The sequence below is a fragment of the Phalacrocorax carbo genome, chromosome 3 (assembly GCF_963921805.1).
Source record: "Phalacrocorax carbo chromosome 3, bPhaCar2.1, whole genome shotgun sequence".
NCBI lineage: Eukaryota > Metazoa > Chordata > Aves > Suliformes > Phalacrocoracidae > Phalacrocorax > Phalacrocorax carbo.
Genome location: NC_087515.1, coordinates 69,154,200 through 69,176,842, shown reverse-complemented (window position 1 = coordinate 69,176,842; position 22,643 = coordinate 69,154,200). Strand labels below are relative to the sequence as shown.

The 22,643-nt window shown below is 41.1% G+C and overlaps 1 protein-coding gene and 1 long non-coding RNA gene across 3 annotated transcripts in view; one reads left to right on the top strand and one right to left on the bottom strand.

Annotated features, from left to right (window-relative positions):
- Positions 1-13,711: 13,711 nt before the first annotated feature.
- On the bottom strand, positions 13,712-19,602 carry LOC135312598 (uncharacterized). Its single transcript, XR_010372208.1, has 2 exons — positions 19,328-19,602; positions 13,712-18,149 (listed from the first exon to the last, which is right to left on the bottom strand). It is a non-coding gene; the product is annotated as an uncharacterized LOC135312598 (long non-coding RNA).
- LAMA2 (laminin subunit alpha 2) overlaps positions 18,641-22,643 on the top strand; it is a 380,736-nt gene continuing 376,733 nt past the window's right edge. For both annotated transcript variants that reach the window (XM_064447317.1, XM_064447318.1), the window contains exon 1: positions 18,641-18,823. In XM_064447317.1, the coding sequence (XP_064303387.1) occupies positions 18,736-18,823 (88 nt within the window). In that variant the 5' untranslated portion in view covers positions 18,641-18,735. The remainder of the gene's footprint in view (positions 18,824-22,643) is intronic.

Below are 22,643 nucleotides of genomic sequence, written 5' to 3'. Positions count from 1 at the left end.
CTCTTAAGCAGACCATTATTAATTGTTTTCAGAACTATTTCAGAAGATTGATTCATGCATAAAAATGCATTTAGTCAAGGATTTCAAGTTTCAGCAACTCTGCCTAAAAAAGCTTTATAATTTTCTTCTTGAAGAAAGATCTTTAATTACATTGGAGCAATAGAGTGGGATTTATGCATATATTTTAATTATGTACTAGTAAAACTGAAAAGCTCTTCGTTAAAACCATGTGGAGAAAAATCAGACACATGCCAGCACTTCATTACTGAGAACTTAAGAGGAATTGTGTGGTGGCTTATTATCAGCATTACATAAATAGAAAGGCACTCTACATATTGCATATGTCGACACAGTCTTTTAGATTAAAAAATAGGCTGATTGTGAGAAAACAGAAGAGGATACAAATTAACTCAGTTAATTAAACCAAAGCAATTAATTCTACATAGCGATATTAGCACCTTACTACCTGTTTAGTAGAGCAAGCATAATAATAACCATTTTCTTTCTAAGTTAAATCTGTATATATACATCCATGCACAGATATATATGGAGAATAAAAGATGAAAGATTGAGGTTCATTCAACCACAACCTAATTAGATCTATGTGATCATCAAATAGTATGGTTAGCTCATGTAATTATTCATAAGAATTACATGCTTATAGCACGAGCAAAATATATGACATGCTTTCTGTTTAAACAGAAGTCTTTATGATGAAAGGTTTTCTCCTGTTGTAAACAAGAACAGCTGGTGCACAGGCTGCGTTACAACACAGTGTAGTAACAATACAATAGACTTATTGTTACTTCTAAGATTGTGCATAAAGAAGTTATTCATATTTTAAACACAGAATTACTGAGCACTTCTTGCCAAATTGCAGACCCTCATGAACAATTCCCTTTGAGTCACAAGCACATGACTTTTCACTTCTTAGGGTCAGTCCAGAAGATGATAAAATAATTAACTCATGAGGGGGTTGGGTATGTACAACATCCAGTGCTGCTGACTCCAAATTCACAGAAGAGAACTGAATAAACTCTGAATCTGAGCAGGGTAGAGGGGATAACAGTAGAAGTAAGAAATGAGATAGGAAATAACAGTCTGTGCCTATAGTGAGTTCTTCTGCTGAAACTCACATACGGCCAACTCCTGCAGCTCCTTTTTTTTCCCAGATCCTTTATATTATACTTCTATCTATAAAAAAGGATATTGCTGTACACACTAAGTGAACCAGCTTATTAAATGTAAAGATAGTTGACATGGTGGTTTGATTACAGGGAAGGTTTCTTGTGGCTGTGTGTCTGTAAAACACCTAGCTCATTATTTGTTAGGTTAAAAAGCATCCTAAATTATGCAGAGGACACATATCACTGCATGATTAAACAACACAAATAATTTCCTAATACTTGCAATATCTCATTTCTACCTCCATCAGTAAGTATCTTCAATGAGAGGCATTAATGAATTTTTTTTAGGGTAACTTCAAAGTAGGACACATATGAAGAAGAGGTCAGTTCTAGTATTCTCTTATTATGGATAAATTTCTCATGTAATCTGTTTCTTAAACTGAGCAGATTTGATTTTCAGCTTCTAAGGTTTCTTGTCTAAATTATTCCTATGAGAAGAAACACAGAATTACAGAATGGCTGAGGTTGGAAGGGACTTCTGGAGGTTGTCTGGTCCAACATGCCTGCTCAAGCAGAGCCACCTAGAGCCGGTTGTCCAGGAACGTGCTCAGATGGCTTCTGAATATCTCCAAGGATGGAGACCCCACAACCTCCCTGGGCAACCTGTGCCAGTGCTTGGTCACCCTCACAGTAAAAAAGGGCTTCCTGATGCTCAGATGGAACCTCCTGCATTTCAGTGTGTGGCCATTGCTTCTGGTCCTGTCATTGGGCACCACCGAAAAAAGCCTGGCTCTGTCCTCTCTGCAACCTCCCTTTAGGTATTTATACACATTAATAAGATCCCCCCTCAGCCTTCTCTTCTCTAGGCCCTCCAGGACATATTGCTAGCTCATATTCAACTTGGTGCCCACTACGACCCCCAGGTCCTTTTTCTGCCAAGCTGCTTTCCAGCTCAGTGGCTCCCAGCATATGCTAGTGCGTGGGGTTATTTCCCCAGGCGCAGGACTTTGCACTTCTCTTTGATGAACTTCATGAGGTTCCTGTCAGCCCATTTCTCCAGCCTGCTGAGGTCCCTCTAGATGACAACACGACCCTCTGGCATTATCAGCCACTCCTCCCAGTTTGATGTCATCAGCAAACTTGCTGAGGGTACACTCTATCCCATCATGGAGATCATTAATGAAGATGTTAAAAAGTACTGGATCCCTGGGGAGCACTGTTAGTTTCTGGCCATCAACTAGACTTCGTTCTAGTGATCAGCACCCCCTGGGCCTGGCCATTAAGTCAGTTTTCAATCCACCTCACTGTCTGCTCATCCAGCCCATACATCAACAGCTTTATGATAGTATCTTACAGAGTACCCTATAGGACAAAGTGTCATAGGCCTTACTGAAGTCCAGGCAGACAATATCCACTGCCCCGCCCTGCCTACCAGGCCAGACATTTCACTGTAGAAGTTTATCAAGTAGGTCAAGTATGACTTCCAGTTGGTGAAGCCACGCTGAGTATTCCTGATTATTTTCTTGTTGTTCATGTGCCTGGAAGTAGTTTCCAGGATTAGCTGTTCCACTGCCTTTGTAGGGATTGAGGTGAGGCTGATTGGCTGTAGTTCCCTGGGTCCTCCTTGCCCTTCCTGAAGATAGGAGTGACATTGACTTTTATCCAATCTTCAGATATTCCTCACAGTTGCCATGTTCAATGAAAGATTATCAAGAGTGGCTTTACAATGACATCAACCAGGTCCCTCAGCACTTCTGGGTGCATCTCATCAGGGCCCATGGACTTATGTATTTACTTTAAGTATTGCTTTACCTGACCCTCTTCCACCAATGACAGACCTTCCTTGATCCAGCCTTCTCCCTTCACCTGTGGGGCTTGGAATTCCTGAAGGCTGGTCTTGCTGGTAAAGGCTGAGGCATTAATTACTTCAGCCTTACCCATGTCCTGTGTAACCAGGTCCCCTGTCTTGCTGAGCTAATGGGCCCATATTTTTCATAGTCTTCCTTTCGTCTCCTGAGAAGAACAAGTTATTTTCCATATTAGTCTAATCATGAAATTTGGAAGAAGGGGCAGCAACCCAAGATGCAGCAGTGGTGCCTCGCTGCCTCTTGGGGGCCTTCTGATGCTAAGAGAATATTTGCCTGCTTGAAAGCCCAGTGTCAGGCTGGTGGCATTTGTTTCTAATGGGTATTACACTGAAACTGCACTGTTGTTTCTAGCTTACTTTTATTCTGACTTATATGCCAGTTTATAATAACAAGAATTAGCTGTTTGCTTTGCCCTAACACAAATGTTTTCTTAGACAGTAGTCTAAGCTTTTAAACTTTTTTTCCTGAAAGAAAACAGTGTCTTTTAGTCTCCTCCCATAGATTCATCTAATAATATTTTTTCTCATTTATTTTAAAATTAATTTTTCTTGAATGTGAATAATCAGAATTGTACACAGTACCTCACGTGACATCTCTCAAAGCTTGAACAATGTTGTCAATCTTGCTTTCTTTTATGGGATATGTTTGACATGTAGAAGAGTGTATTTGTGTTTTTCATGATATCACATTTGTGAATCATAGACATCTTGTGATTGACTAACATGTACAAGTCTCTCACCTTTTCAGTTGTATTCTGCAACTTACCCTTTCACTGCAGACATTTCTCTTAGCCCTATGTGCGTAACACTGCGCTTCATACTCTGAAGGTTCCATCCCACTTCTATTGCCCCTGTCTTCAAGGTCATGCATTTCTTCCTGCAAGATACACAAAGTCTTTCTTAGTATATTTGTTTTACCTTGATGATTTTAAATTTTTTACGTGTTCTTGGTTTACAGATCTTTGTGGTAGCTATACAGCTGATAAATGCACAACAATAGATACATACATTTCATTTTTATTATCCAGATTACAACTCTTTAATGTTATATACTCTTATCTGTCTACATTGTAAAAATTAGTATTTCAACAACAAGCACAAGAGACCTTTTTTTTTGTTTTAAGACACTGATTACTTTTAAACCAGCATTTGCTTTAGAGCAAGGAACCTTTTAGCTTCTTGCTTGTGTGGAAACAACAAAAAAGTAAAGTTCAAACATATATTCTAGCAAGAGCTCCAAGTGTGATTACCATAGGTATAGCAGTATTGTATTTGTGTTTTGTATGTCTCCCATAGACAAAGTGTTTTCTGATAGAGATAGGCAAAGTTAAACAAGAAGCACTGCACACTAAGAAAGAAGGGAAAGGAGGAAAGGAGGGGAGAGGAGAGGAAAGGACTGATGAGCATCTATCACTCCATGAAACCCTCAAATGTTTTCATCATCACTTTTCCCAAACAGAGATTGTTGGCCACAACCAAGAGGAAGAAGGTTGGAAAAGAAATGTTGGCCTTCGCACAATATGTTCCATGTAAACCAGACGAATGGGAAAAAAATTACCTATAAATATGGTCAGGACATATAGCTGTTTTGTCTGGCAGATATTCTCTATTTCTCATATTTGTAATAAGAAGAGACTTTTCATTATTAATTTGTAATAAAAGGAAGGTTTCCTTGGCGTATGCACAAAATCTATAATGAAAAGTTGTTCAAGTAAATTGCTGTTGATTTAAGGTAATACAGCCACAGCATAGTGTAAGTATCCCTACTATCTGTATCATGGATTTTCACAATAAGCTATTGAAAGGACTATGGCATGAATGCTGAAAATACATTGTGAATAAGCCAACTCTCTTTTCCTAGACAGAGACCAGGAAAATATTTCCTTTTACTAAATACAGTTGTGTTGGTATAGGTCGTAGAGTGTCTGTTTGCTCTAGAGTCAGATCTGGCCTTCTGAGGTGGATTTGTGAAGCAAACATTTTTCCTGTCTCTAACAATTTCCATATGTTCTGCTTTCACTATTCATCTCAGCAAGTTTTGTTCACCTATAATGCTCATTATGAACAGACCTAGCTAAGGGTCTTTTTCTGAAGAGGGCTAGGAGTTAGAAATAAGGTGTCTCCAGAGATATTTCTATCTGTGAGTATTGTATCTTTAGACAAAAGTTCATTGTATGTTGACACAGAGGTAAAGTTCATTCATTTCCTTAAATCTATTGATTCAGTAGTAGCACTTAAACATATTTTAAATTCTGTCATTGCAAGCAAAAGGGCTAGAAGCTTTTATTTTAGAGGAAGGCTGAATATTCCTTCACAGAACTGCTTCTAACACAAAGCATTGCTGGATCATGGTAACGAAATCCGAGAATGATTTAGTTAATTCAACACATGGAAACAATATGGAAGTTCATGACAAATTGATATTCTTATATATAATTCATTTGCAATTGTTTATTCTTGTTCCACTGAGATTTTCTTATTTCACAAAATAAGATGGTTTTCTTTTTCCTGAAGAAATGTGTATGAGCTGCCTCTGCAAAGGCTAACATAGGGCTACTTTTCCATCCCCGAGAAGAAACACCTCACTGCTGATTCTTTCTTAAAATATCAGGCCACAAGCATGGTCTGGGCTAGTAGACACCAAGCTTTGTCCTGCATAGAAAGATGAACCCCCTGTTTAGGCACAGGGGACGTTTCTGATGTTTTTGCACAGTCCTCAATGGACCTGTCTTCTGCCTCGGAAACCTGTATTTCTTCAACCCTTCTCTTTCTCACTCAAGCAGATGATGAGGAGGCCATCCTTCCCCTCACTCCACTCATCACATGTTTAGTTCTTGGCAAGGACCTGAGCTACTCAGGTCACTCTGTGTCTTCAGTCACCAGAGGTAATTCACTACCAAAGTCAGGCTGTCATTTGACATCCAGAAATCTTCTTTTTCCAAGCATTGCTGCTCTGCCGGTATCCATTAAGGACAAATGTCATCAGCCTGAAACAGGGCTTTCAAGCAGGCAAATATTCTCTTACCATCAGAAGGCCCCAAGAGACAGTGAGGCACCACTGCTGCATCTTGGGTTGCTGCCCCTTCTTCCAAATTTCATTATTAGATTGATGTGGAAAAATAACTTGTTCTTCTCAGGAAATGAAAGGAGTACTATGAAAAATACGGGCCCATTTTTTAGTAGAGGAAGGGATTCTAACACTAGCAACTGGTCTGTGCTTATGTAGAGAGGTGCTATAAAATAAAAAACATTATTTGGAGAGAGAAGGGGGACATAAGCCTATTCTTCATGGACTGATGTCTCAAAGCCCTTCTCCCTCTCTGTCCCTTCTCCTTGTAGTCACTGCAACAGAAAGCAAGTCTTCCATGGCTTTCTGCTGGGTGATGGAGACCTCTGCACATTCTAGCTGTTTTTAGCCTAGAAGTAGAGACCTCAGAGAAGATGATAAAAGAATAAAAGGTGGGGAAATACGACCTGACTTTAGGCTCCAGGTTCAGGCTAGTAGCAGGGTAGCAAGGGAGGATTGGGAAATGTGTGGGAAGTATCCTGTGGACAAAGTTTTGCACTTGCTGCATGTGTGGGCAGCCACCCACTATGCCTTATGTTAGGCACTGAATAGAATGACATTTTTCATTCAACTCTCACAGGACCCAGGCTTCTCTTAAAAGACTGGGCACGCACAACAGCATGATGTGAGAGGGACTTTGGACTTGGTGCTGTGAAACTTATTTTACAAGTCAGAGCAAAGCAGAAAGGTATCACTTAGGATACAAGTTTTCTTTCCCTACTCTAGCCAGCCCAGTCAATCTGCTGCCTGTTATAAGAAGAAAGAAAGAAATCTAGTGTCTTCAGGAAGGGAGAGGGATAAAGGATAGGAGGAGAGATATGGAAAAACGGGAAAGAGGAGGACTCTAGAGTAAGTTAGGGCAAGTGGAATCAATGTAAGTGCAGATGATGTTATGGATAATATTTTCCTCATGGAACCAGATCCACAAGTTTACTAATACAGCATCAGGTGGGCAAAGGTCTGGGAAACATTCATTTTTACTGGAACTATGTGACTGAGAAAGATTCCTCATTTGCTTTCTGTAGGTTGTAAAGGGCACATGTCATCATATCAGTATCACATGCAGCCCCGGTGTACCTTAACACTTTAAACAATCAGCAATGGCAAGTAGGTGTCAGTGCTGACGATGAAGGTAAGAACTGTCATGCAGTGAACATCAATACAGTAGGATGTCTGTTTGGCATTGCAGAAATCTTGGGCAACATAAACATGGCTGATGTGTCTAATGCTGATGGGATGTGACTGAGAGACCTCTATGCATAATGAGCAGCTATCTCTTCTTTCAGTTACTTATACTAGTCATGGATTCTTTTCCATGGATGTTGGAAGGAATGTGTATCTGCCTAAAGCTGAGAACAGCTGGGCATGTTCCCCATTGGAACACGATAATGTCATCTTAGGTTTCAAATGGGGGACCAGAAATAACCAGACCTAGTGTTAACTCCTGGAAGAGGGACTTGCGTATATTGAAACTAGTAGCTCGCTGTCGATCACCCCAGAATTTGGAAGATGAAATGGTACTATCAGTAAACATTAATTCTTGATTTCCTCTCAACCACGTATGATCCTCACATCACGTATGATATTCAGAGATGCCCCAGACATTTAAAGTATGGATGTGAATGAAGCTTTGAGCCCCTCAAAGTATTCTTGTTAGGACAGCCATTGGGACAGATCCAGGAGAACACTGTAAACTCAGATACGGATGTCTGTGTTGCAGTTGTTCAAGTGCCACAATCTAGTTATAAAATACCAGCTTTCTGATAAGAACTGTCGGGGAGCACCAACAGTAGGCTGGGCCACAATGGAAGGTGAACTAGGGGCTCACTGTGACAGAAATGGAGGTGAAATGCATTCAAAAAATGAGGGAACTCATATTGTTTGAAAACACAGTTGAAGCTAAAAGAAGACTAATACCTTGCTGCTGAGAAGATGAAGCAGTTTTTGCTCAGACCAGGACGGCGACACATTTCCTAAAAAAATCACTATAGCTCGAATGATATATTGAAAATTATATAATTCCATGCTTAATATGCTAACTAGAATTAAGAAAAGAGCACTTAAAATTTTGGAACTACTAGGTTGGAACAACAGTGACCACTTTTTAAGCATATTAAGTTTTCTTCATGAGCAATGAATCTTGAAAATCACAGTGGTTTGTCAAAATAATGAAACTTCATTTCCTTTTCTGATATAAATACCTACACATCTTGCCAAAGTAAACCTTGCTTGTTACTCAGAATCCTAAACTTTCATACATGGACTTTTTAAACCATATTTTTTCTTTTTCATTTATGAGGTAAGGAAAAAAAAAATCATTGCTTTACTCATTATAGCCTTCAATGTCGTTCACACTGAGCTTACGAAGAGAATTAGTTTTTCAGAATCAGGTTCACATGTAACACAGCTGAATTTCTTTTATTTTTGACACTGCTAATTTCACTCTGATTTGCTTTCATGTGTTTTATCAACAATTCAGGCTACTGGATCCCGTGACTATAAAATGAAAAAGGCCTGGTGATTTCAGGTGACATTCCAGTATCAGTCTTATTTTGTAATTCCATTATATCTATGGGTAGACATGTACATATATTTTTCTTCCATTCATTTCCTTTATTGATAGTAACAGTGGCAGTTAATCAAAAATGGGTTTTTTGCTATCCTTTGCAAAACCTCTGTGATTTCTGCCATGACATTTCAGTACAGATCAGGAACCTTTATTCAGAACTGTAACAGCCCTACACAGAAAGCTCCCCAAAAATGCCAGTGTCAAACCACACTAAAGAAAACCCTGAAACTATTTAATTGTACTGACACATAGTTAGACTACACTTACCCCATAGAAAAAGGCAATACATTTTCTCAGTCGTTGTCAAGGCTCTGAGTGCAGCCTGCCACACACCCTCCGAGACAGTAGGCTGCCTGTGCTCAAGGCTAGCTCTGACACGATGCAAGTGTGTAACCTTGGGTCAGATGGTGGTGATGCTGCTGTGTGAGCTGGGAGAAGCTCTCCTGGCTACTGCACAAGGGAGAAAGAAGTTAAGTTGAATGTCTTCCCAGTAAATCTCTGATCCTACTCAATTTTTTTTTAAGCGTGGGTGAGAGCAAACTTTTTCAACAGGAACGTTTGCCTGCTTGAAAGATACTTTTTCTTGCTCCTTCAAATCCAGTCCCAGTCCCGAAATCCTAACCCAAATACATTTTGACTGAAAAAAGGCTCAACTTAGTGTTGGCAATTATGAGGACCCAGCATTCACAATCACCACAATTCACCAAATTTATAAGAATCCAATATTTTTTTAATATGTGTTATTTCATTTACTTTTTTATTATTATTCTTTTAGATGCACCTAGACCAAGTTTTCCTCTGCAATCAATATGCCTGTTTTAAAATGAAGCTAATATTCCCAGGACATCATGTCCAGGAAGAGGACCTTCAAAGAAAAAAAATATTTTGAGACTTCCAATAATGTTTAGGCTTCCTGAACAACTCTTGCTGAGGGCTAAAGCTAGCATAGACTGCACTATATCAGTGCAGCACTGACTATTGATAGTATCTGGCAAATGCATACAATATATTATATAAATTACTGTGGCGGTAAGCGCATATATTTAAAAATCCTTCTTAACTGTTAAAAATCTGCTTTGCCAAAATACAGGAGGTTTTTTTCCCTTTTCCCACTTCTTGCTTATCTTACCCCTCTTGATTCATAAAGTCTACAAGGCAAAGGTTGTTTCTCATTAAAGATATATTTTGTATTGCCTTCAGTAATCATGCTGGAAAACACTCTCTATGCCGAGTAATGTAAATGTGTTTGTATCTATATTGTTTATGATTCAAGTCCTTTGGGGTGAGGATCCACATCCATTCCAGCAAGATGTAATGGCAGGAGAGCACTGTGATTCAAGAACTGCCTCATTGTCCCCTGTACCTCAGCAATACGGTCCTTCCATCCATGGAGGGGGCTGTATCCCTAATTTGGGGATACGAGGCTTCCTGGGACATCCTTGGAGAACCATAGCAGGCTGAGCCTACCCAGGTCACTTTCCTACTGTATGCAGAGTTTGAATCCTTATGCACACTATCCTACCAGTGTTAGGGAGCAGCATGAGGGGCGTTGCTCCACAAGGAGAGGCAAACCTGAAACTGAGGATAACACCAAGGCAGGGAGTGGTACGCGCAACCATACCCGCAGCGTGACTCAGGCGCAGAACCAGGATGATAGCCTGAGCTTAAGTCCTGCTCCCAGGAGAAGTAGTGGAAGACTCCCCAAAGAGGCTTCTCATAGCTCTCCTCAAGGCCTTCACCAAATCAGAGCTGGCCCTAAATCCAGACAGCCAGATTCTCAGGATGAGGGCAGATGCATTCTGGCAGTTCCCAGCTGTCCTGGTAATTAACCGATTTGATCCATTTTGGAGTGTGAACCCATTTTATGTTAACCCAGAGACTAGGAAGATGAACTGACTTGGCAGTGCTGTGTTCTGTATGTATGCATATCCTGCAGAATAGGACATCCTAAATATTACTTCAATACCCTCTACCACAGCCCTAAGGAATCAGTGATCTCCTCGTGGAGATTTGAGATAGAATTTAATTTATGTTTTAACATATTCAACTGGGTTTTTATTTATTTATATTTAATAATCTGAACTGGGAGGCTTTAAGTGATTTCATAAACAATAGATTAATCTTGACAAGTCCCTAGTGAGGTTTTGTTAAGTGGGTAGTAGAAGAAAATCAAAATATGGAGCTAGGAGACAGTTGCCTGTACTGATTTATCAGCTTCCCGAAGTCTGAAATTACATGTAATTTTCAAACAACTTTAATTTTTGTTTCCAAATCCATTCAGGTAAACTTTACACCAACCATGTTACTAAAACTTTTAATAGTATGGATAGTGTTTATAAGAGTTATATATCATTTATTTACATACATTAATGGATGTGACTTTCATTAAAAAGTAGTATTTAACATACAGCAAGTGGGTGTATATGTATATCAGCAGAAAATTAAAACCATATATAGCAACTGTTAGAAGCATATTTATATGTACACATTTAATATTGTTATTTTGGTGTTATATTTAATGTTATTAAAGCATAATGCATGGTTTTAATATTAATTTCGTATTTAAGATTATATTGAGTCTAATATTCCAAACATAGCAAACAGTTTATGTCAAATACCTCATTATCCATTTGTAAAAACAAGTCTCTCATAAATGCAGTAATTGGGCAAGATGATGTAAAATACAAGTTTGAAAACTAGTTATAACGGGAATGGTTTGCAATACATTAACTATAATCTGCCAAGGAAAAGTATTTTTTTCTACCTCTTCCAGTTTATGAGAGACTCCCTATTTTCCTGCAAGATCATTCACAATTTATAAAGGAAAGAATCATATTCTTTGAGCAAGAGCAAGCATGCCATACAAACGTCACAGGAATCACGTACAGGAACGCTGGCTGGGTGAGGTGTTTGGCGGTCCGTTAGTCCGGCCTCCTGCCTGATGCAGCCCTTCTGCCAGCGTTACATCAGGTCAGCCACGGCTCTGCCCAGCTTCTGTTAGTCCTTGAGTTTCTCCAGCTCCCTCTGAACTGAAGCTCTACCAGATGTTGTGTCAGACACTTCAACTAGTCTAGTGTCATCTGCAAATCTGTTTTGATGAACGAATTCAGCATTTTGTGCCCCGGTTACAGCCCTTTGGTTATTTTGCTACCGGATGCCATTTGGATGTCAAGCCATTGATTATGACATTCTGAGCTTGGCAGTCCAGCCAATTCTCAGCCCATCTAACAGTCGATTCATCCAGCTTATACGTCTTCAGGTTTCCAGTGAGAACCCCGCAGGAGCTGATGTCAAAAGACTTACTAAAGGAAAGTATATTACATCTAACAAATGTCAACAAATGCCAGTAAAAAGAAGTAAAAAGTACCTTCATTTGCCCAGTGCATATAGTAATATTTTATTTCGTGCTCTGATAAGTCTCAAGCCTTTCCTTACTATTTATAAACCAAAAAAAGATAGTGCCCAAAACTGAAACAAACACATGAGCAACTGAATTCTCCACAAGCCAACTGTACATGGCAAAGAAATCAAATATCACTATCTCAACACCTTTGGCATAATAACCTGATAACAACAAAAACCATGTCTGATATAAAATACACAGAACTCTATTGTCTTGATTAATCTCAAAACACATTTCTTCTCTTGTTTTTCTCATTTCTTTCATGAAGAAGCAGATTTTGGAGCAAGTTCTAGAAGTCTACAACTTTGGACTGAAGAGGAGAAACAGAATGAAGAGCCTTCTGTTCTGAATATCCACAGTCTCATATAAAACAAACCTTGGAATGTATCTTGTTTATCTGAGTCAGCTGTCAGGCTAAAGCTTGATGAGAGATGATCTGTAAGACACTCAGTTTCTTAGCTATAAAGACAGATCAACTGTTTCATTAACAGAATTACTTTCCACGAGCCTCTTTCTTCCTATGTTTTATTTGTTCTGTGCAGAAGTGGTATTATTTCGGATGTCTAGAACAGGTAGGAGACACTTTGGCACTGTGTGCACAGTTCTGCAGGATAACAGATGGGCAGCTATACCAGTAACGAAAGCACTTAGAATTCATGCCATAGACTAATTTTATTTGACTAAAATAATTGTCCAGCCAACAGTGATACAGTGTACCTATCAATAAAGATTGGGTAATTGGATATTTATTTAATTTAAAAGACGGTTGTTTAATCTGGCTATTTAATTTTTTTAAAAAAAGATTATAAACTGGTAAAATACATAATTTACCGATGGCACCAAGTCACAATTTTTCTTTGAGAATGTACATACACATTAGAAACATCCCTTAATTCTACATTCTAAGACTGCTAAAAGGAAAGTATTCTATCAGTAGAGAAATTGACCCCTTTACAGATGTTTTTGTAGGTGTACAGAAAGGCATTTGCTAAATAGTACATGGGATGATCTTCTCTTGAAAAGGGCACTGCGTTCAAAATTCTTCCTTTTGCATATTTCCCGTTTCTAGATTTTAACATTTTTTATACTCTAGAAATAGGAACTAAAACTCAGGTGAGTCAAAAAGCATCTACTCTGCAACTACGTCTAAAATCTCAGTTTTAAGGCTATGGATGAGATCTGGAGGCTTCTTCATTGAATGGAAAATTATGCTACAGCTTAAATGAAGTAGTTCACTTTTGGCCACGTGCACAAATATGTAATTTGAGAAAAATATGACCTTCTCTATTATGATATTCTCCAGATTTTACCAATGAACAAAATATACAGATTGACTTTTCATCAAAATAGGTATACAGTTAATATCTGTTGCTGCAGAACAGCTGCATGGAAGAAGTCTTTAGAAGATCTCTTGCTTGGCCTTTTATGTTTGGGAGTAAATCAGCTGAGAAAAATTCAGTAGTTTAAGGGATTCAAAAGCTTCCTCCCTCCCTCCCTCCCTCCCTTCCTTCCTTCCTTCCTTCCTTCCTTCCTTCCTTCCTTCCTTCCTTCCTTCCTTCCTTCCTTCCTTCCTTCCTTCCTTCCTTCCTTCCTTCCTTCCTTCCTTCCTTCCTTCCTTCCTTCCTTCCTTCCTTCCTTCCTTCCTTCCTTCCTTCCTTCCTTCCTTCCTTCCTCCCTCTTTTCTTTTTCTTTTCTTTTCTTTTCTCTTTTCTTTTCTTTTCTTTTCTTTTCTTTTCTTTTCTTTTCTTTTCTTTTCTTTTCTTTTCTTTTCTTTTCTTTTCTTTTCTTTTCTTTTCTTTTCTTTTCTTTTCTTTTCTTTTCTTTTCTTTTCTTTTCTTTTCTTTTCTTTTCTTTTCTTTTCTTTTCTTTTCTTTTCTTTTCTCCTTTCTCCTCCCCCTTTCTTTATTTCTCTTTCTTTTAATTTTCCTTTTTTAATGATTTGCTTTCTAGTTAGTCATAAGCATTTCTATGCTAAGCCAAAATTGCCATCAGCTTCAACTACTCTATGATGCAGAGTTCTAAAAGCCTTGATCCAGAAAAATGCCAGATTTTATCTTAGCATATCAAGCCACACTACAGCTGGCTCAGTAACATGTAGTCATGTGTGTAACTTTAACCATGTAATATCTGATTGATTCTAAGACTTTACACTCATTTCAGTTGTCTCCATGAATAGCCAGGGAATGAAAGACATTTCTCTAAATACTTTTCTAAACTAACACCCATTTTAATTCCTTGAAGTCAGGAAGGAGGAGTCTGGACTGTGTTGCCTTTTGGACAGCGTGTATGGTTATCCTCCATGGTAGTTCCTAGTCAATCAATTCTGGTTTTGTAAAATGTAGCAATATTCCTAACTCATTTTTCTTTCATAAATTAAGTCATTGAGAATCTCAGAGAGGAAAAATAATCTTTGTTTAGAAATGTATCAGGGAGTGAAGAAAACATAATAACGCTTAGGCAGAGGAACTAAAAACTTATAGTTTACCAGATAAAGTAATATGGCCTTCAAATCTACAGGAGATCATCAGGAACTCCTCACATCTTAACTGACAATGACCTAATGCCACCAGTGTACTTATATCTCTCTTACTATCTTTGTGAAACAATGTTTTCTGCACATTTTTACTTTATTTCTCTAATTTTTCTGGTTTTACTATTTCCGTAAAAGAATTTCAGAAGCAAACCAAAGAGTTTATCAAACAATTTATTGAAGATAAAATCTTTCCATTACAAAAGAGGGAAATTTAATGCCTGTACTTTTTAGGATATAAATTGGCAATAATTTAGTGAACTGATCCTTGCTCTCAGATTACTGTGTCAACTTGCTTTTGCCAGTCTTTGGGTGTGACGTCACTGCAAAGAGGAATATTGCCTAAGCAACTCTATAATGCTAAAAAGCTTATCGCTGAAACATGTAGAAGGAAACAGATGGGGCAGTATCTGGAAATTTTATTTGTCAGATATCATCCATCTGTTTCTCTCCCTGACTGCATGTTTTGCAGTAATATCCATTTTTAGGAAGGCAAGTCAATATAATTCTACAGAATTGGTTTAATCTTCTGTTTTATTATTATTATTTAATTTTTATTTTTTACAATTCATTAACGGCTGGCAGGGAAACATAAAACCCACACTGATGATTCAGCCAAACAATCCTCATCACCATTCCATGAGAGGCAAAGTTATACTTCAGGGCAAAATTAGTTAACTCTTCTTATTAATCGGTTTTAACAATTTTGGCAGTTTCTCACATGCAACAGACCTCCTAAATAAATGAATGATAGAGACTATTTTTAAATGCTTTCTAAACCTGAAATGATTATGTGTCATTTCAGAGTAAGTTCTAGTTTTTCTGTAATGAGTAGCTATGAAAATCAGTAAGTTTTTTGTCAGCTATCTGATTCTCTGAAAATAGAGCCACAAAATGCTTTGCAACAGGTATATTATTTATGGAGAGTATATAAAGGCTTCAGTTGTAAAAATTAATTATGGACGAGCAACAATATTTGCTTTCTGATTTATATTCTTAGCTAAACATAAGCTAACATAATGTCACCGCCATTGCTCTCCAAATTGTTTCTTTCTAACAGGACCAGAATGAAAACAAAAGCCACTTAAAGTAGCAGCATAACCAGAAAGGACAATGGCTTAAAAGGAAGTTAGTAGAAGTCAAGACAAGAAAGGAGTGGCACTTACAAAGGGCATACAAAATCCAATATCAGGCAAGACCATGACTCCTGTCTGTTCCTTATGCACAAGTACCAATAGCAAGGTGTTAACAGATAAGCATTTAGCTTTGTAAGAGTTAAAAATAATGGCAGTAGGTGGGTTGGGTGCATGAGATTCATAGTCTGACTGATTACAGGTGTGGTGAGCAAGGTAAAATGGAGGGTTTGAAACAAAATTAGCTCCATTCTGAAACAGGCTCCGTCCTGATGCCATTCATAGCTATCAGACTGTAACAACACTGCTCTTGACTCTATAGCCTCTTCAGGATGCAGTGACTGCTATTGCCATCCTTCTCTACACAGCCTTTCCTGTCGAACTATTGTATTTACCCTCTCTTTACTAGCTAGAACCAGGTCTATCCTATTCCCCCCTGTTCTTTCGATTATTTTTCCTTTCTTTCCCCTTTTAATTTTACAGGATTACTTCCTGACCTGCAGTTATCTGCATCTGTTAGCATATCAGCCTTTAAAACGACAATACTCAGTGACCCTGGAACCAGAGGGCCCCACAAGAATGGCTTTCTACCAGTGTTAGATTCTTCCTTTTCTCCATGTCTCCTTTGTCTACTTTGATCTTGAATTCTCTTCCGTGCTTTGATATTGATTCCTAGTCACATATCTCATTTCTTTATCCCTTGTCTTTCTTTCTCTTGTCTTTTGCCAGCCCGTTCCCTAGTACCTGCTTTGGATGAACACAACCTTGGCACGAGGACATCTCTAGTTCCTCCTTACTTGGGTCCAAATCACAGATCATGTCTCACCTTGCCCGTAAAATGGGTTAATTCTTTGATTGTTGTGATTCAAGCATTTTAACTCATCCTAAGTGCTGTATCTGATTCTCCTCTCTATCCTTTAAACCTCTTTTCCATGTTTATTTGCTTTATCCTTTGATTACAGTCCTCTTAAGAACATAGTACAGGTTGCACAGGTCATCAAATCCATTCCTCCTGCCTTTTGCAGGCAAGATCGTCATGGAACTACTTTCATAAATCTGCCAAGCTCTACTTTTAAATCAATTGCATCTTCTCCCTCTGCTGTCCTAACAGAAGGCTGTTTCCATACCTAATGATTAGAAACTATGTTCCAGTTTTCCAGCCTATACTGATTTGTATCTTGCTTACGCTTGTTTCCTTTTGTGACAATTCCATCCATTAACATCCCTGATATGCTTAGAACTGTCTCACATCTTATTTTGCTAGGTTAAACAAATCAAACCCTTCTAATCTATGTGTCTCAGATAAGCTCTCCATTCCCCAGAGGCCTCTGCTCTGTTTAAATCTGAATTAATTCTTCTTGAACGTGGGTGATCATAATTCCCTAAGATATCCCAAGTGTGATGCAACAGTACAACAGTATTAATTTGCATACCTTCACTGGAAATATTTTGTCTGATCCTAGGCCTTATATATCATAGAATCATAGAATGGTTTGGGTTGGAAGGGGCCTTTAAAGGTCATCTAGTCCAACCCCCCTGCAGTGAGCAGGGACATCTTCAACTAGATCAGGTTGCTCAGGGCCCCGTCCAACCTGACCTTGAATGTTTCCAGGGATGGGGCAGCCACCACCTCTCTGGGCAACCTGTGCCAGTGTTTCACCATCCTCATTGTAAAAAAATTTATTTCTTATATTTGGTCTACATCTACCCTCTTTTACTTTAAAACCATTACCCCTTGTCCTGCTAAATAGTTTGTCCCCATCTTATAAGCCCCCTCTAAGTACTAAAAGGCTGCAATATGGTCTCCCTGGAGCCTTCTCTTGTCCAAGCTGAACAACTCCAATCCTCTCAGCCTTTCCTCATAGGAGAGGTGCTCCATCCCTCTGATTATTTTTGTGGCCTCCTCTGGACCCAGTCCAACAGGTCCACGTCATTCCTGTGCCGAGGGCTCCAGAGCTGGATGCAGCACTCCAGGTGGGGTCTCAGCAGAGCAGAGCAGAGGGGCAGAATCACCTCCCTCAACCTGCCGGCCATGCTTCTTTTGATGCGGCTCACGATACGGTTGGCCTTCTGGGCTGTGAGCGCATATTGCTGGGTTATGTCCAGCTTTTCATCCACCAATACCCCGAAGTCCTTCTCCTCAGAACTGCTCTCAACCTCTTCATCCCGCAGCCTGTATTGATACCAGGGGCGATACAGCAGGTCTTTACCTGTCTGTGCAACTGGTTGCAAATCATCCTCCCACCCACTGTGTCCGTCACCTCTATTTGGGAACTGACACTGCAGCCAGGCACATCTTCACTTTGTGGATGAGGCCACCCTACGTAACTAGATCATTTCCGGCAGGTCACCACTCAAGCATAGCTTCTGCATCCAGTCATCATTGCCTCTGCCACACATTGGGTCCACTCTCCTGCTGCACCAGCCATCCTCTTCATCTCCTCTTTCTTTTCCTAGACATAAAGAAGGGAAAGAGGAAAAAGCGTGCCTGAAATCCAGGCACATCCTCCTTGCTGCTGCCTGTTTGCCAGCTACTTGCCTGCTTGGATTTTGCTTAGTCTACCTCCTTTTCCTCCTTTCAACTTAGCAGCTAATTTCCCATGAGGTGTGACTAAACGCTGGCAGCCTTCCTTCACGGCCAGCTGCAGCGCCTCTGCTTCTTCCAAACGCGGGGCTTCAGCCGGCGCTACCTGGCGCTGCGGGAGCGGGGGCCTGCGCGGCCTCCCGGTGCGCCCGGCCGCGGTGAGCGCCGGGGGGGAGCCTGCGGCCGCCGCCGCCCGCTCCTCCGGCCCTGCCTCGGGCTCTGCTCCCCCTGGCCGCCCCCCGGCCCCTCTCGCTGTCGCGCCTCGCCTGCCCCGGAGCCGCGGCCCGGCGGGGCGGAGAGCGGCGGGGCTGGGGGTGGGGGGGGGGGGGGCGGCAGGGGTGTGTCCTGCTCCTTGCCCGGGCCACCGCGGTCGCCTCTCCTCTCTCGGGCGGCGGCGGCTCACTCGCCTGGCCGGCCCGCGGCGGGACGGGCAGCAGCTCGGCTGCCCAGGAGCCATGGCACGGGAAAGTTTGCCGCTCCTCCTGCTCCTGGCGGCTCTCGGCAGCCGAGGCCAGCCGCCGCCGCCGCCGCCGCCGCAAAGAGGTACAGGGGAGCGGGGAGCCCGTGCCTCGCTCGCCCCGACCGGGGCGGCGGAGGACGTAGAGGGGGAGGCGACCTCGCCACCGGCTCGGGAGTCCTTGTGGTGACGGGAGGGTCCGGGGGACAGGGACGGAGCGCGACAAGTGACCCCCAGCCTGTGGAGGCGTCTCGGCGGGGGGAGCGCCGCCGGCACAGCGGCCGAGCCGAAAGGGGCTTCCGCGGCGCCGGGAGCGCGGCTCTCGCTGGGGGCCGCGGGGTCCCGGCCCGCCGAGCGGCGGCCGCCGCCGCCGCCCCGCCCCGGGGCAGGGCCGCCCGGCTCCCCCGGCGCTGCCGCCGCCGCCGAGCCCCTGGCCGCGTCCGTGGGGAGCAGCTCCGCGCCCCCCGTGACGGCCTGACTCCACTCGCTCTGCCCCCTTGACTCCCTCACACGCTGCTGTTGTGAGGCGAAGCCACGGGTGCGAGCGTGGCTGCGTTGTGACTGAGCACGGAGGGACAAATCATACTTACGATTGTTATTGTAGTTTAGGGACGGCCGGGGGACGCGTCCCGGTCCCCGGGGCGTCACCTGGTCCCCGCGGGCGGGTCTGCTGGCGGCCTCTCCCCGCTCGGCATCGCTGAGCCCGTCCCGGCATCGCTGCGCTTCGGGGCGGCGGGGTGGGGAGGGGGGGCTGCGTGGAAAGCAATGCGGGCGGCTCGGCTCGGGCTGATTTAACTTGAGGTGACGATTTGAGGCGACAGTTTGAGGCGCTCACCCAGTCACACAGCTTTTCTCGGTGTTAAAAACTGACCACGGCTGGAATGGGAACAGCATCAGTTGTACCCTGCGCGAGCAGTGCGCGGCTGACACGTACAACCATCTTCCCTTACACGGTGTTTAGGTGTGTTGACACCAGGGTGGGTTTTGGTTGGTTTGTTTGTTTGCTTTTTCAGTTCGTGTTATGTGGAAAGATCAAAAAGGGTGATGTACAGATATGGGAGAAATAAACTTTATTAAATTTATCAGCTCTCACAGGAAGTCCTGAAAGCCATTCTTCAGCTCACAGTTTTCCTTCTGGTGCCTGCATTTGCTGCTCTTTACATTTTTAGCCTTGCTAAAAAGAATTCAGTAAGGAGATACCATGGGTGTGTTAAAATAAAACTAATTAAAGCTATTGGAATAAGAGCTAGCTGCTGTTTGACCCTGATGTCACACTGTAGGCTGAACACTGGATTAGGAATTTTTAGGGTTTACTCTGGAAAACATGATGCATTGTCATTTCACAAAAAAAGAGTCTCAAGCAGCTGACTCCTTAATCCTAGTTTTACCGTGTGAGAATGAATGACAGTTGATCAAGTATCTATGCAGATAAAAACTCATACAGAATTAGACTGTGTTTAGATGATGACTTATTGGTAAACATTGAAGACTGAGATTTTAAAATAGAGCGTTTAAGATACAGTGCAGCATGCATTTTCCTCTTGCTTTTTTCCTTTTTCTTTTTTCTTCTGCCAGCTAATTCAATTTTAAGCTAGAAAAACACTGATTTGTCATTTCTTTTAATATTCTGTCACTCACATGCACATACAGAGACACTTTTGGAGAATGCCCTTTTCTTTATGCAGTATGTTGGCTTTTTTAACCTCTGCAGTGAAGGGGATATGATCATTATTTTCCTTTTAAATGAGAAGTGGGTGTCTTGGGTGTTCATCTGCTGCATCGTTGGTGTTACGTTACAACTGAGTTCTGGTAATTCCATGAGGAGCACTAGGACTTTTAATTACATATTAATAATGTGATGGTGGGATCTTCTAAACCTCACAGTTGAATTCAAGTGCTGGCCTGCCAAATTTTTAAGGCATTTACTGTCTTCTAAATTTCTTTGTAACATCTGTTACAGCTGCTAGGAGGTGCTAGCACTATGTAGACATCAGTGTGTGGCCCAGGCAAAGAGGCAATGAACTCCTTTCTAATGCAAAAAGTTTGAAAAGTCTGACTTCACTGAAATCCTGGGGGATTTTTAACATGTACAAGAGCATTACTAGACCCATGGTTTATACCTTTAGACTTACAACTTTTGTTTTCCCACTTAGTAGTTATTTGGTAATAACCGTAACGCTGGATGGTAAGTATTGCTCTCTAATTGTTAGCACCGGTCAGATGTCTGTGGAGAAAATTATGTAACAAAGCTGCAATGCTTTGAAAAACAGTATTTGAGACATCACAATGAATTCCCATGTTGTTTTTTAGAACAGAACAGTTCAAGAACATTTTGCACCTCAAAGATGAGAACAGTCTGTAGTTCTGTTTTTTTGTTCTTGGTTGGGTTTTTTTTAAATTATTTTTTTATTTTTAAGTTGGTGGAAGATTTACTGTGGTCAGAAACCTGGAGCTAATTTTAAAGTTGGGTTTTTTTTTTTCAGCTACACATGTTATTTGTTCTTCTGCTGTTTGAACACTAAGTAATCATGTAGAATTTCTCATAAAATGGAAGGATCAGAACCAGCAAGGCATGTGGATTCTATAACAGTTTTTCTTAAAGGCATGCATAACTTGTGGTTAAGGGAAGCCTACTGAAGAGCTATATAATGCTCTTTTTGAATTTTGAACCTTGGTTCATCATCTCTCCTGTGGAATGTGAGAGAAACAAAATAGTAGTAGTTCAGAAAGGAATAAAAAACTTGCTTTTGATCTTGAAGAAATCATCCTTTTATTAAAAGGTCTAAGTATTGTGGGAGAAAACTGTAGCTATGTATCTGTGAAAGGTGTGAATAGCAGGGACAGGGCTAAGGAACATACACTGCACAATAGCTTGATCTGTAGTGTCAGCTGCTGGCATCAGTGGTCATAACTCATGGAGTACAGGTGTTTCTTAGTATCTCACAAATCGGAAGTGTAAGTCGACTCCAAGAGCTGACGTTTATAGGATGCTTATAAAGTCAAAGTGCAATTTCTCAGTTGCAAGAGAAATGAGGCGTGAATGTCAACCTAGTGTTAGCAGAACCTGGCCGGCGCCCGTCTGTTAGGCAGTGGATGGTGGCAGGTTGGTCAATATTTTTGCCTGTCTGTAGGTGTAGGTTTTTTTAAATAAGTTTTCAGAGTTTAGTTCAAAACTGTTCTGTGTTATGTCATGGAAACGAGGAGTTACAAGATCCCTTCCCACATATGTACATGCATGCATGTTGTACACTGTACTCTGAAAAGTCAAGAGAGATAATGGGACATAATATTTCACATACTAAGATTGAAGAATGTTGTGTGCCACTAGATTCTGTTTCTGGAGACAAAAAACCAGATGCTTTCTGGTAAAGCAAAAGTCAAGTCTCCTATTTCTTTATAGGGACCTCTTTGAAATAAGGTCAGCTTTTAAAAATTACATACCCCCTCCCACCCCCCCCACCCCCCCCACCCCCCGTAATCTTGATACAGAGAGCATTTCCATCATGGTTGATAGTACTTAACCATCAAAACATTCTGCTGACTTTATTTGGAAAATGGTGCTTCTAAATTATTTAGTTGGTATTGGAAAGAATAATGTTGGTAAATTTGCATTCTACTTTCCATAGAGAACAAGACTTAGGTAATTGCTCTGTCTATCAGCTTGTTCTCACTTAAATAAATTTTGAAACTGTTGTCCAGTATCAAATTTGAAAGCAATGTAGAAGTCTTTAAGATAATCACTGAAAATCAATGGCTATTTGGGAGAAAGAACCCCAAGGTACTTTCCCTTCTGTGAGAGGAAAAGTAGAATTTAGCCATTATCTAAACCATTCAGTCTGGTTAGTCAACATATATGGGGATCTGGCTTTAAGAATGTGAAGGAGAATATATCTGTTGTGAGGGTGG